General features: G+C 50.2%; 1 protein-coding gene across 1 annotated transcript; it reads left to right on the top strand.

Annotated features, from left to right (window-relative positions):
- Positions 1 to 127: 127 nt before the first annotated feature.
- OPN4 (opsin 4) lies at positions 128 to 12,454 on the top strand. Its single transcript, XM_006894487.1, has 10 exons — positions 128 to 271; positions 1,401 to 1,546; positions 2,837 to 2,970; positions 3,272 to 3,475; positions 4,021 to 4,192; positions 4,522 to 4,686; positions 5,538 to 5,645; positions 6,741 to 6,921; positions 7,797 to 7,940; positions 12,401 to 12,454. The coding sequence occupies exons 1-10, from the start codon at positions 128 to 130 to the stop codon at positions 12,452 to 12,454; spliced, it is 1,452 nt and encodes a 483-aa protein (XP_006894549.1).
- Positions 12,455 to 14,567: the final 2,113 nt, after the last annotated feature.

Raw genomic sequence — 14,567 nt, forward strand, 5'->3', positions numbered from 1 at the left:
GATTGGCAGGCTGGGCAGAACTGCTGAGAGTGGGGAACAATGGGAAAGCTGGATAAAACTAAAACCCTGCACTTCCCCTGCTGCTGACTTCTCTGTGAGCTTGAGAAAAGATCACCCCAGCCACAGAATGAACCTTCCTTGGGGGGCAAGAGTTCCATCAGGCCTTGCCCAGGAACCCAGCTGCCTGGCTACCACATCCTCAGCCAGCAGATGGAACAGCTCCTGGACCAACACCTCCAGCCTGGGAGAACTTCCTCCCAGCAGCCCCACGGTAAGCTCAGGGTGAATGTGTGCACGGACAGAGCCCTCCTGTTTCCCAGTTCAGTCTTATGGCAAACAGGGCCTCTGACCTGGGTGGGGAAGGTCTGAGGTCTTCTGTGGGACCCTGAGTCTCCTATACAAAGGGAGTGATAAAAGAATTGCAGGCAATATCCTCCCTGTGGAGGTCAGCCCTAAAGGATGCGGGGCTGAAAGTGTACTTGTGCCAGGTCTTTGAGCAGGTAATGAGATGTCTCGTGGATCCTTCTGGAAAGGAAGCAGAACAGTAAGGTCCTTAATAATATTTATTCTAACCTTTTCATCTCAGAGGGGCTTGCAGTGCTCCCCACTCCATCATCCTAGGCAGTGCCTTATAGCCAGCATCCCACCACCCTCAATGTGACATGATGAAGAACACTGAGGGCACCCTCAGACTCTGGGAGGTACACCCTCCCTGGGAGTTACCTCAGGCCAAAATAAGATGCGCCGGCTCTGGTAGCTGCAGGGACCAGGGGAAGCAGAAACCAGATTGCTCCTTCCCTAGCAAGTGGAAGCTCTCCCATCCCTCTGTTCTATCCCCATGGGGGCTTCACTTCCTTGCAGTAACCCTGAGAGAGGCAAGCTTTCTTTATAAAGGGGATTCTTTTCTCCTCCCTCAAGCCATATGTCAAGGAAATACTACAAGGTAGAATAAAGGCAATGTCACTTTTGAGGTTTGGGTGCTGGTTAGAATTTTAAGCAGAAAAGCAAGCCCACTCTTCCCGTTACCTCCAAGTCCAAGATACCTTGAAGATCATGGCTTCAGTCTTGGGCACGTGGGATGGGGTCCATATCATGGGGAAAGAAATGCACAGAAATAGACTCTGCTTTTGTCCTAGGGAAAGGTAGGGTCATCACATCCAGGCCCTGTGTGCCAGGCACACATGTGTCTGCCCATCTGGGCTTTAGTTAGTGAACTGAGCCACCCCTAGAAGTCATACCAATCTGTGTCATGAGGTGGCGGCTGCAATTTCTAGCTGGCTCAGCCACTTGCTCGCTTTAAGGGGGAAACAATCCCACCACTCTGCGAGCCCTCATCCTTCCTTCTCAGGAGTTTTAAAGGTGATAAAGGAAAAGACATCCTTGCTTTTGTCTCTCCACAGGTAGCTGGGGCTCGGACTGCTGCCGGGGTCCCCCACCCCACAGTTGATGTTCCAGACCATGCCCACTACATCCTGGGCTCCATGATCCTGCTAGTGGGGCTCACAGGGATGATAGGCAATCTGATGGTCATCTATACCTTCTGCAGGTGCCTGCTGGTGGGCTGGGGTTGGGGCACAGATGCAGGGCAGATCATGACGGCAGGAATTCGGGTGTCATCTCTTACCACAGTACTGTTGAGGTTGAACAGGGGAGCCAGGCCACCCCTCAATGACTGCAGGCCCAGGAAAGGCAAGCCTGAACACCTCAGACTGTTGAACCCCAAATCCAAGATACTCAAGTCTCTGCCCTGAGCTCATCTCTGCCATCAGCTGGTCTGTGGCATCCTCCCTTTGACTTGAACAGAAGCCCTGAGCACCAGGGTCCTGAGTCCTCAAAAGCTTCCTCAGGCTGCTCACTGTGCTCCCCTGAACGACTGAGGTAACAGGTGGGAAAGGGAGCCCAGGCCCCACTGCCACGCTACTCATGCAGGGATCTGAGGCAGTCCTGTCCTCTTTGAGCCAAACTTTCTCAGCTACAACACAGAGTTTGGTTATCTTTTATGGAGTTCATGGGATGATTAGGGAAGTCCTTGTTTCACAGTGCTCCACAAGTGAGGGTCTGAATCTTAGCTGTTCTGCTTAGTTTGTGGTCTGGAGCAAGTCACTTCCCAGGTGGAGCACTGATGTTCTGATCTGGAAAATGGGAAAACAGAGCCTTTCTCAGGGTATATACGAAGATGGATGATGAGAGGCGAGGTTTGTGTAAGGCCACACTGTACACAAGGCCCATGTGCACCAGCACTGTTCTCCCCTCTCTGTTATCCTTAACAGTGCAGAGTAGGGGATAGCTGTGCTGAGAAAGGGCTTGGCAAACCAGGGGAACAGAGGCACAGCAGGCACACCCTAACAGAGAAGCCCCCCCACAAAGGCATTTGTCCAGAGAGACTCAGGACAAAGGGAGTTTTGTGTGAGGAGTGAGTCCACATCAAGCAGAGAAAATCATGGAGTGAAAAGAAGAAATGGACACAACTCACGAGCCAGTCTTCATGGGGCCTCATAGCAGCTCTGCAGCACACTGCTCTCTACCCTACCTCACTCTGAGGGAGTTACTCCCAGAAGACAAGGCATGTTGGCTGCTCAGCTGGCATTTGCTGGACAGCCCATGTCCATGTACATACATGCCCACATGATCATGCGTGTCAATGTATATGCAGGTGCATGTGTATGTGTGAGCTGTGCCTCTGTGAATGCACCTGTGCCCACATACATTTGAGTATAGGGGAGTGTACGCGTGTGCTTGTGTGTCTGTGTGCACGTATACATATCCATGTGTTCTTGTGTGCCTGTGTGTGAACTCCCAGCAGAAATACCTCCCAACAATGTCTGACCCCTCCCAGGAGCAGAGGCCTACGGACACCTGCCAATATGTTCATTATCAACCTTGCTGTCAGCGACTTCCTCATGTCCATCACTCAGGCCCCCATCTTCTTCACCAACAGTCTTTATAAGCAGTGGCTCTTCGGAGAGGCAGGTAGTCACCCGGGACTCCCTTTTGCTGGCAGGAGGAAGAGGGTTGACCAGGATATACCCACTGCGTTCTTCCTGGGCAGGGTGTGTTTTGCTCCTCTCAATCACATTGCCTGTGAGGACTGGAGATCCCAATGTCTCTCTCAGCCTCTGCTAGAGGCAGCAGGTGGGCAGTGTGGAGGAAGCCCAGACTTGCTTTCTGGGCAGGGAGGGCAGATGCTCAGCATGCTCCATCCCCAGACCCCCCCTCCTCTGTGCCTGATGGGCACCCTCCTGAGGACTGATGTCAGGGACTCTGTACACAGGCTGCGAGTTCTATGCTTTCTGTGGGGCTCTCTTTGGCATAACCTCCATGATTACCCTCACTGCCATCGCCCTGGATCGCTACCTGGTGATCACACGCCCACTGGCTACCATTGGCGTTGTGTCCAAGAGGCGGGCTGCACTTGTCCTGCTGAGCATCTGGCTCTATTCCCTGGCCTGGAGTTTGCCACCTTTCTTTGGCTGGAGTAAGTTGTGGGGTTGGGGGAGTGGCAGGAAGTCTTGGAGGGGCAAGTTCAAGGGCATGTAGATGAACTTGGGCCAGTCAGCTGACAGGAGGAGGCAAGGAACCACTTTTTGAACCTCTAGCCACATAGACAACAAGGGGCATGACTCCCAGCAAGGGAAACTGAGGCTGTGCAATGAGGGAATCTGCGAGGAAGACCACATGATGGGCTCATCATGAGTCAGCCTAGGCTAGATGTTGACATGTGAGCCTCAGTGTGAAGAACCAGAGCTTTGAGATGGGACCTAGAAGCTGGCTGACTCATCCTGGGGAGTAAGATGATGTGGCGGTGGTGAGGTCTGTGCTCCAAATTATCAGGCAACAGTATCTGCTAGTGCCCCTGACAAACCAAACAGAAAATCTCCCCTTGCCATGCCTCAACTGCCCTGGCACCTTCACTGCACTGATCAGGGCAGGCCTGGGGCCACACACTAAGCTCCTGGGGAGCTGGCTGGCTGGAACTCCAGGGCTGTTCCTGCTCCACTCATTGCTTGCCTTGGCTCCCAGGTGCCTACGTGCCAGACGGGTTACTGACTTCTTGCTCCTGGGACTACATAAGCTTCACGCCCTCGGTCCGTGCCTACACCATGCTCCTCTTCTGCTTTGTCTTCTTCCTCCCCCTGCTTGTCATCATCTACTGCTACATCTTCATCTTTAGAGCCATCCGGGAGACGGGCCGGTAAGAATTGGACCTAGAGAAAACCTAGAAGGGCTGGTAGGGACCACGCACTTCCCACAGGGCCGCCTCCAGGCCCACCCAGTGCTCAGCAGGCAAAGGCAAGATGGAGTGGGGGGAGGTCTTTTTAGGGACCTGGACACTTCAGGAGTCAGAGAAGATACCACGGTGAAACTGCAGGAAGCTGGTTTGGCTCAGTGGAATGGAGAACTCTCTGGGAGTTAGGGCAGCCTGCACCGGAAGGGATGATTCCCCACAGGGAGTCATCTCAACAACAGCCATGGATGTATGGTAACCTGAGTGGAGAGAGACCCAGTGTCTCCCCACCCCAGGGCTCTCCAGACCTTCGGGGTCTATGAAGGTGCCAGCGAGTGCCCACGGCAGAGGCAGAGGCTGCAGAGTGAGTGGAAGATGGCCAAGATCGCCCTGCTGGTCATCTTGCTGTTCGTGATCTCCTGGGCCCCCTACTCCACTGTGGTTCTGGTGGCCTTCGCAGGGTGAGTGGGGGCTATGGGGCTGACTCTGGACCAGAAGGGAGGGTAAGCCCGAAGTCATTGTCCTTGCACCCTAAGTCCAGCCTCACAGTTTTATTCCCTGCCTGGTGGCAATGCCCCACTCTAGACAGAAGCACACATTAGGACACATGCTTGAGTGCTCTGGGCCATGACCAGACCCAGACTGTGGCTGAGGGCTGCCATGTCCCGTGAGACTCCTTGGGAACGTGCATATTTCCCTGTCTTTCTGATTTTCTCAATGTCCAGGATGTGGGTGCACAGCCAGGGATACTGCTCACCCCAGGAATGGATCCCTGAGAGCTCACACTGGTCTTCTGTGTGGAGTGGGAACTGCAAGCCTGTGAAGCCTAGATGCAGGCTGAACTTGACAAAATCTGAGCCAGTGAGACCCTGTGAAGTCTCCATAAGAGAGTCCAGTGAACGGGAGCATCAAGATGGGATGGCTGGGGCAGGCATGGGGTCGCTGGACAGAGGTCCTGAGGATCAGCTGCAGTGGTGGAGATGCAGGCATCCCACTCAGGCTGTTCCCAGCACTTCAGGCTGCAGAGAACAGTGAGGCTTCAAAACACATCCTAGCTTAATCCTTCTTCCTTCCAGCGGCCCCACCTCAATCACTTGCAGGTTCCCAGACAACTTTTCCTTTGTTTAAACTCGGATCTCTCTAGACTGACCAATCTCCCCATGGGCGTAGGGGAGACTGAGCTGACCTGGCCTGGCCTGGGCAGTCTGTCTGGCAGGGACCGGCCCAGAAGGAAATTATTCCTGAAGAGGGTGGATAGGCCGGCTCTCCGGAAGGCCAGCCAGCTAAACGGTATTTAACCTTCTTGTTTCAGATACGCACATGTTCTGACACCCTACATGAATTCCGTTCCTGCAGTCATTGCCAAGGCCTCTGCCATCCACAATCCTATTATTTATGCCATCACCCATCCCAAGTACAGGTACAACTCTCCTGCAGGTCCCCAACCCACTGCCCCCAGGCCCAGCCTTGTGAATCTGGAGATTTCAGGCGTGCAAACAGACACCAGAGACAGGCCATCTTTTCTGTATCTGTGGCCTAGTGGCAAGAAGCTGTGTTGCAATCCTGAAGGCATGCAGTTTGAGGCCACTAGGTGTTGTGCAGGAAAAAAGATGGGCAATCTCCTCCCGTGAGATTTACTGCCTCTGAAAACCCAATGGCAGGTCAGCTATGGGTAGGTTCCTATTGAATGGTAAACAACACACAACACAACAATGTATATTCAGGGAGCTCTGATAGCTTAGTGATAAGGAAATGTGCTGCCAAGCCAAAGGTATGTGATCCGAATCCACGAACTGTTCTAAAGGCAAAAGATGGGCAATCTCCTCCTTGCTGCCTCTGAAAACCCACTGGAGGGCCATCTATGGGCTGATTCTGACTTGATGATACACAAGCACAACAATGTCCATTCAGCAGAGACATTCCAGTGACAATGATGGAGTCCAATCCACATCAGGGTCCTGGGACTGGCTGGTCAGCAGTGCTGTCACCATCTGGCAGAGAGCAATGATCTGCTCAAAAAGCCCTGGCAGGAGGCTGGAGGAGGTGACCTTGGTGTGCTGTCCTCAGCAGCGGGGCCTCCAGTGCTTCCCTCAGCCTGCAGGTGTCAGTAGCTCAACACCCGCACTAAAGCCAGCCTGGGCCAGAGCCAGTGGAGCTCAGACACTGCTCAGATATGCCCCTGGCCCCATTCACAGATGGCCTCGTCTCATGAGGGCTGTACTGTTCCCTCCGCTTGACTGAGCCTGTTGTCCTAAAGCTCTCCCTCCAAAGCCAGTGCCCTGGTGCCTGTGTCCAACTCTTGTCTGCCAGTCTCCCTCACCCTGGCATCTATCTGTCCTTATCACCATCAATGACCCCAGCATCTTTCTTATTATCCCAACATCTGTCTGTCCTTTTAAATTTCATGTCTGAGTTTCTCATGAGCTCTCTATCTATCCCAGTAGGCTTGATTCAAATATGTCTGTCCTTCATCACTTTCAAGGTCCCCTCCCAACCAGCTGTCACTTTCCCACAGAATGGCTATCGCTCAGCACCTGCCCTGCCTGGGGGTACTACTCTGCATGTCGGGCAAGCACACGCGCCCATACACCAGTTACCGCTCCACTCACCACTCCACTCTGAGCAGCCAGGCCTCTGACCTCAGCTGGATATCCGGATGGAGGCGCCAGCCATCCTTGGGCTCTGAGAGTGAAGTGGTAAGGATCTCAGGACCTCATACTAACTGACCTGCAATCACTTTCCTCAGCAAAGTCATCCTTGGTGCTCCAGGAGATGCCTGGCCTTAGGCAGGGATGCCGCTAAGACTGTTTGCTACATGCAGAACCCTGGACCCCTGAAAGAACAACCTTTTCAAGCATCAGCCTCACCCCCAGGCAGCCCACTGGAACCAGAGAGGGCAATGGAGTCACCTGAGGTCCCCAGAAATAATCCAGGACTGAATACAAATCTCTTAATTCTAGGCCAGGTCCTTTTCCACACAGACCCCTCTCAGTATACACACACACATACACACACTGCCACACACAATTCAGCCCTCCTACACATCTTTGTCATGTCCCTGTTCCCTTTCTCTCTCACACACATGCTTTCTCATCCTCAAACTCTATCACTCTCCCATATCCATTCTCTCACATACTTTCTCCCTCATAAATGCTTTCTTTTTCTCTCAAATACTTTCTTTTACTCACTTTCTTTTACTTTCATACACATGCATGCATACTTTCACTATCAAATACATACATTCAGCTCTCTCTCACACATACATGTTTTCTCTGTCATAAACCTACTCTGCCAACATGCACTTTCTCTCACATATATACTTTTTTTCACTTTCTCTCTCACAGACATCCTCTTATCCTCTTACAGACGTATTCTCTCTCTCCAGTCCCCTCCCGTCCCCCGCCTCTCTCACACACACAGCTTGCAAAGATTTGGCTACCAGCAACCCTGAGCCCTGTATCATGAGCCCCATCCAGGTGAATAGTCATAGAAAACGTGGAAGAGGGCTTTGAAAGGAGGAAGGGCAGGGCAAGATTTCTGCACCTCTCAGTGACTTTCTGACCTCCCCTAGGGTTGGATGGACACAGAGGCAGCAACTGCTTGGGGGACTGCCCAGAAAGTGCGTGGACAGTTTCCCTGTGGTGAGGACCTCGAGAACATGGAAGCCAACACCCCTCCCAGACGCCAGGAATGGGAAATAGAGATCCTGAGGAAGGTGATTGGGCTAGACCCCTATCAGTATGTAAAGAAGCGGGGGAGATGGGCAAGCAGCCTGGAGAGTGGCCAGGAAAGGTGGGCTTGTTTGCAAGGACAGGCCCAGTGGTCTCTGGGAATCACACTTCCCAACAGCATACCTTCCAACTTCCCCATGGTTGCCAGAGGACTTGTGTGACTCCAAGATGCTCTGAGCAAAGCCTGAGTGTGTCTGTAATGTCATGTGACTGTGACCGCTTGTAGGAGGTGTCATTCCTGACTGTATTGTACTATGACAAACATATGGCTTGTGTAAATGTGTGTATATACTGCTGGGGCTGTGCATCTGTGTGACCACTGGTAACTGTGACCCCTCAGGGTATGTGACTACACATGCCATAGTTGGCCTTTTCTAAGCTGAGTATGTGAACAAATATGAATGATAAGTACCTCTCTAGGTGGCTCCCAGGCCAGGGCTGAACATACCTGCTAGGGGTCCCAGTTGGGGTGAGGAGGGAAACAGGAACCGTAAACGTGTAACTGTCCCCAAGATCAGGATATCACCCAGCATACTTGTGCCTATTAAAAGAAGGCCAGCTGTCAGGCCAAGTGCCCATGGGAAGGAATGTCAATGGTGATTAGGGAAGGCGATATTCTGGAACACTGGAATACCACATGCAAAAGTCCCCAGGGCTGCCCCTCCCCCTCAGCTGACAACTCCGTCTTCCTCCTCCACTCACACCCACACAACACTGGCTCATCCAATCCGGTCCTGGGCTCTTGGGCTTCCCCACCTCAGGACTGTAGGCATTTTCATACCCCCTTTCACTCCCTTGAGTATCCCAGAGAGGGCACCACAAGGGTTGTTTCCCAGAGAGAGTGAGGCCCATTCCATGCCTAGCTGTGGAGTCTGTGCGGCCCCCACCCCACCCCCACCATTTCTGTTTCAGCTAGTTCCAGGGAGAACTCACTCTCCGGCCCTGAGCCCTGAGCACTGTGGACGGCCGCAGAGGCCTGGCAGCAATCCCCAGGCTGGATGGGATGATGGTGAAAGACGCAGTGTCCATCCTGAAAGAATTCCTGGGCTGGAGGGGGGGAAGGACAGTTGTCACCAAATGTGCACGGCCAACCAGGTATGAGCATACAGGATACTAGAAGCAGGAGCACCTCCCCAGGGTGGGCTTTCCGGGGACAGGGAAGGTGAGATTGTGGTTTGCCAGTGGGAGCAAAACAGAAGCGAATGTTGCAAACAAAGGAAACAATCTTGTGCAAACCCAGGAAGGCAGAAAAGAACTCAATATGTCTTGAGGCAGAATGTCAACCTGTGACCCTGGAGCAACCAAAGGGACCATAGGAGGTGGTGGTGGGACACAGAGGCCAGCAGTGTGGGGCTCAGGGGAAGGGGGAAGAAACCACAGTTAGTAGGAGGTGTGGAACCTGATCACATAGAATCTCAGGTGTTGACGTGAGAGGTCTCCCAAGTCCCAGGGATGATTTAAGTAGGGGAGGGGTGTGGCCAGCCTTGCTTGGCTAAGACCTTCCACAGGGCTGATGGAATGGGAGGTTGAAAGGGTTGAATGGAATTGGCCTGCCAACCTGCTGGGAGGAGACTGAACGAAGCTGGTGCTGCAGGGCAGGGAGGAGAGGCTAGGCTAAGAGAGAGTGAAGGATGTGGAGAGTAACAATGAGTGTGTATTTAGGTTCTGGAGGTCTGGAGGGCAGGCACTGAGATGGGACACTTGAGAAAAGCAATGGGAATTTAGGGAACTTCCAGGGACAGATCCACGAGGACTTTTTTTTCTTTTTTGGTTGTGTACCATCAAATCCAATCCTTCTGGCACAGGAGATTGCTCCTCCAATAGGACTTTGAGGTATTCCTGGCTGCATTGCACTCGAGGAAGAACTGTGGTGAGGACACTATCCTCAGATTGCCTGAGGTCTTCAGGAGAATCCATTCTTGACCCAGGATATGATCTGGCCCTTCCATATCACCCACCTTAACCACTCAGTGCCCTCATACAGGTTTCTCGGGAGACTGTTTCTGCTAGGATAGTCGCTGGGCTAATAAATATGTGCTGTTTGTTTTCAGACCAAGGGGCTGCCCTCCACCTTGGACCCCAGAGCATAGAATGGCCTGCTGGTTCTCCTTTTCCTCTGGAACACATCAAGCCCCTCACACACAGAGACCAGGAGTTTCCTGTCAACCAACAGAAATATTCCACAGAACATAAATAACCCTGTAGCCACACTGCCTGGACTCATGGCTTCTTGCCATTTCCCCTCTCAGTAACACCAAATTCCAACTCCTGTAATGCAGATTCATCCATGCTCCTCATCTCAGCAGTTAAGGTGACCAGCTTAGCAAGAAAAGTGTTTCCTGCCTGCCCAGTTTCCATGTCTCCTCCAGTGCTACAAGGTGCAATTGCCCAGCTTATGGCTACAGTGGTGGCTCCATGGGACATGCCTGGTGGATGGGACAGGGCTCCTTGTCAGGCCCTGTGCCCAGCTGCAGGCTCTGCTGGCACAGCAGGGCCAGCTGCTTTCTCTGTTGCAGTCTGAACTGAGCTTGAGCTCCACACGCTGGAGACTGTGGCTCACCACTGACCTCTTCTCCACAGCATCACCCAGCACACAGTTCTTAGGTGCCCACTCAGGCTACATGTACACTGAGCACTTGTGCACACATTTTCCCTGGTATGTTTCAGAGCAATGGTCCAAGTTTTTTCCAAGGTTGTGTATCTCTGAGAAGGGTATGAAAATAAAAAGCAAAGATCTCCTTGAACAAATGTGGTCTCTACCTTTCAGTGCTGTGGAAACCAGCACTGACCTTGGATGCCTCCCATGGCTTTTCTGCCTCCTACATCTGTCCCCCACCTGGAACACAGCCTTCTGAATCTCTTGATCTCAAAGTGCAGGGAACAGACCCAAAGAGAGATGAAGACCACTTTCCAGTGAGCTGCTGTGTCCTCCTGCCCAGTCTATGGGTACCCAACTTGCTCTCCCACTGGCTGCTTCCATGGGGCTTGATAGTGGATCCAAGTAAAATTCAATTCTTGACAACTCCTTGCCTATGAATCTCCCAGAAGAGGTAGATAGAAGGAAATGGGCTTTGCCTCTCTTAGAGTATCTTCCCCACTCCTCCCCTCCATTTCTCCCGAGATCAGCATCAAACAGTGCCTGAATCCAAGAAAAAATCTGCAACTCCAGGTCTAGCTGGGTTAAACCCATTGTATCCCCTTCCTGTAGAAGGTTTGTTCCCAGGCTACTCAAGGCCCTGCTGCTAGATCCCACCTGGCTTACAGAGCAGGATCCTCCAAGAAAGAGGATAAGGCTGATATTAGAGATAGGATGAGGTAAGGATGTGATCTTGGTAGGACAGGGATTGGTTTGGGGAGAGACAGAGGTCTCGACAACCAACTACTGACCTCCAACTCAGGTGAGAACTGAGAGGGCAGGCTGGCTTGTATGATCCTGGTCAGAGGAATAGAAAGAATGGTGTGCATGTAAAGGACACTGGTTCATCTCTAACTCCTTCCACTTGACATTGTTATAAACTTGGGACAGTTTCTTGGACTCCCTGAGCGGCTGTTGTGTTGTCAGGTGCTGTCAAGTAGACTCTGGTTCATAGTGGCCCTGTGAGCAATGGAACAAATTCCCCAGTCCTGCCCCATTTTCACAATTTCTGCTGCACTGAAGCCCTTGCTGAAGCCACTGTGTCAATCCATCCAGTGAGGGTTGTCTTCTTTTCTGCTGCCCTTCTACTTTGCAAAGGAAGGTTTGGTGCATGGCACCTTTTTCCAGAGACTGGCCTCACCTAAGAACACATCCAAGGTAGTTGAGACAAAGTGTCATCATCCTCATTTCTAAGGAGAATCCCAGCTTCAGTTCCTCCAAGATAAATTTGATCTTTTGCTAGTCTGTGGTATCATCAATACTCTTCACCACAATTCAAAGTTCTTCCATTTTCTTATTCACTGTCCAACTTCCATATGCATTTGTAGCACTTGAAAATACTAAAGTTTACATCAGGTGCACCTTAGACCTCAAAGTTGTCTCTTTTCTCTTTAGTACTTTTTTCTTACCAATAGATAGTCAATTTATTAAAATAGTTGATATAGGCATGTGCAATGGTGCCTTCCACCTCTATTCAAGGCTCAGTGCTAATGGAGGTTATCTGCTTGACAATCTCAGAAGGGCTGTGCAAGTCAATGAATCACTGTGAATCCTCATCTGGAAATGATCCCAGGTCTTAGAATCTGCACCACAAGGAATCTTCCTTATAGTGATTCTCAGGGTCTTGGTAGGCATCCTAACCAGTCCCTTCACCTTGAAGTTCTTCTCCTTTGTGCTTCTGATCATGTCAGCACACACTATTTTCACGGGCATCTTCCCATTGTCCTTAAAAAGCCAAGGCTGGGCTGTCAAGACTGCAGAACTGCTCCCCTCCCCCCTTTTCCCAGCACTCTTGCTCCCTCCCCCCAGGACAGCTACAGTGACGATCAAAGCACCAGCCGCAACTCAGCTTATCTCTGTTAGAGCTGCAGAAACTGTCTTCACCTCCCTTTCCCAGGATTAACTATCTGCGACCCCGATTTGCTCCCTTATCTTGTACCAAGCAGCTGCGAGCATCTTAATTCCCAATTTCCTTGTAAGACAATGTAAAACTCCACTGTAACTTTAAGTGGCTGCTGATCTCTGCTTTGGAGGCAGCCCAGCACTTTCTCAATAAACTGTCTTTCTTGGCCTGAACTGGGTCTTACCCTTCCTTGGAGACCTTACTTGGGCATCTTTCAGGTGTCTTTAAAAGCCATTGCTGCGTGGCTTCCTGGGTGATTTGTTCCCAGGGAGAGCAAACAGTGAACAGCAAACAGCAGTGAGTCAGGAGCAGGAGTGGGCAAGCAAAGCAGACCTGCAGCAGTAGCCATGTCTTCCTCAAAGAGTTCATTGTTGTTGTTCTTGTTCTTGTTATGTGCTGTCAAGTAGCCTGTGACTCATAGCGACCCTAGGTGCAACAGCCCTAAAACCTGCTCTATCCTGTGTCAATCTCACTGTCTCCAACAAACCTACCCCCATTACCCGAGTCATTAACTCAATCCATCTCATCGAGGGTCTTCATCTCTTGTGCTGTCCCTCCAGCCTCTCCAAGGACTGGTCCCTCCTTGAAACATGTCCAAAGTATGTCAGACAAAGCTTCCGAATTCTTGCCTCCGAGAGGCAACCTGGTTTAATCCTCTCCAGGACACAACTGTTTATTCTCTTAGCAGTCTATAGTGTATTCAATACTCTCTCCAACACCACAGCTCAAAGGCATCAATTCTCATTCTATCATTCCTAGTTGTTGTCCAGCTCTCTGATGCATAGTAAGTAATTGCAAAGACCATGGCCTGCATCAGGCACACCTTAGTCTCCAGACTGACATCATTGCTCTTCAGTACTTGGGTGAGATCTCTGAAAGTCTACTGTCAAAGAGCTCTTTAGCACTTGTAAAAGGTTCTTAGCAGAAGATTGCCTAATAACAATACATAATTTTAATTTCTTGGCTGCTGTGTGCATGGCAGCTATGTCGTGGATCCAAGTTAAGTGAAATATTTGACAACCTCAAATTTCCCCATTTATCACTATGTTTACTGAGCCAGTTGTGAGGATCTGGAGTTGGTTGTGTTTTGTGGAGTTGTTTGGGTTTGTTTTGTTGTTGTTGTTGTTGAGGTTTAATCCATGCTGAAGGCTATATTCTTTAAGCTTTATTAGTTAAATGTTTCAAATCTTCACTTCCAGAAAACAAGATTGTGTCAGTTGCACACTGCAAGCTGTTAATGAGTCTTCTTCTGGTCTTGATGACATGTTCTTCATATAATCAAGTTTATTTGGTTATTGATCAGGATTATTTGCTCAGCAAACTGAATAGGAAAAAAGAAAGGCTAAAACTATGGCACACACCTTTCACGATTTTTAAACTATGTCGTATTTCCTTATTCTGTTCAAAGACTGTCTCTTCATCTCTGTAGAGGTTCTGCAGGAGCAGTAAATATTCTATAATTCTCATTCTTCACAAGATTGCTTATGATGTGTTATGATCTATACAGTACAATTTTTTACATAGTCAAAAAACACAAGTCAATATCTTTCTAATGTTCTCTGCTTTCAGCCAAGATCCCTCTGATGTCAACATTGATATCCTTCATTCCAAGGTCTCTTCTGCATCCTGCTCGAATATCCTTGTTTATACTGAATATTGACATTGAGGCTCCAGCTGTTTTTAATATTCTTTGTTTTCCTAATCATATATTCCTTTTTTACATTACTTGATTATTTTTCTAATTAAATTTTATTAATTTTAATGAACATTTACAGAGATTTGGGGTTTTCATTCATTCATTGTTGCACTATTTTCTCTACCCACTTCTCCAGTTCATTCTTTTTTTTCCCCGCCTTGAAAGTCTGTTTTAATTGTCCAATTGCCACAGTGCTTGTCAAAGCCAGTTCTGATTAATCTCCTTTGCCAGTGTGTCCTCTGCCATTCCCTATCACTCCTCTTGAGAGAGACTTCACCCTGATTCATAAGGAAAAGGGGATGGTGTATTCTCTTAGCTACTTCCTGCTGAAAAGGGACGCTGTAGGTTTCAGGGTGAAGATCTTCTCTCACTACTCT

Source organism: Elephantulus edwardii, unplaced genomic scaffold (genome assembly GCF_000299155.1).
Source record: "Elephantulus edwardii isolate Elephantulus edwardi_28Jun2011 unplaced genomic scaffold, EleEdw1.0 scaffold00144, whole genome shotgun sequence".
Lineage (NCBI taxonomy): Eukaryota > Metazoa > Chordata > Mammalia > Macroscelidea > Macroscelididae > Elephantulus > Elephantulus edwardii.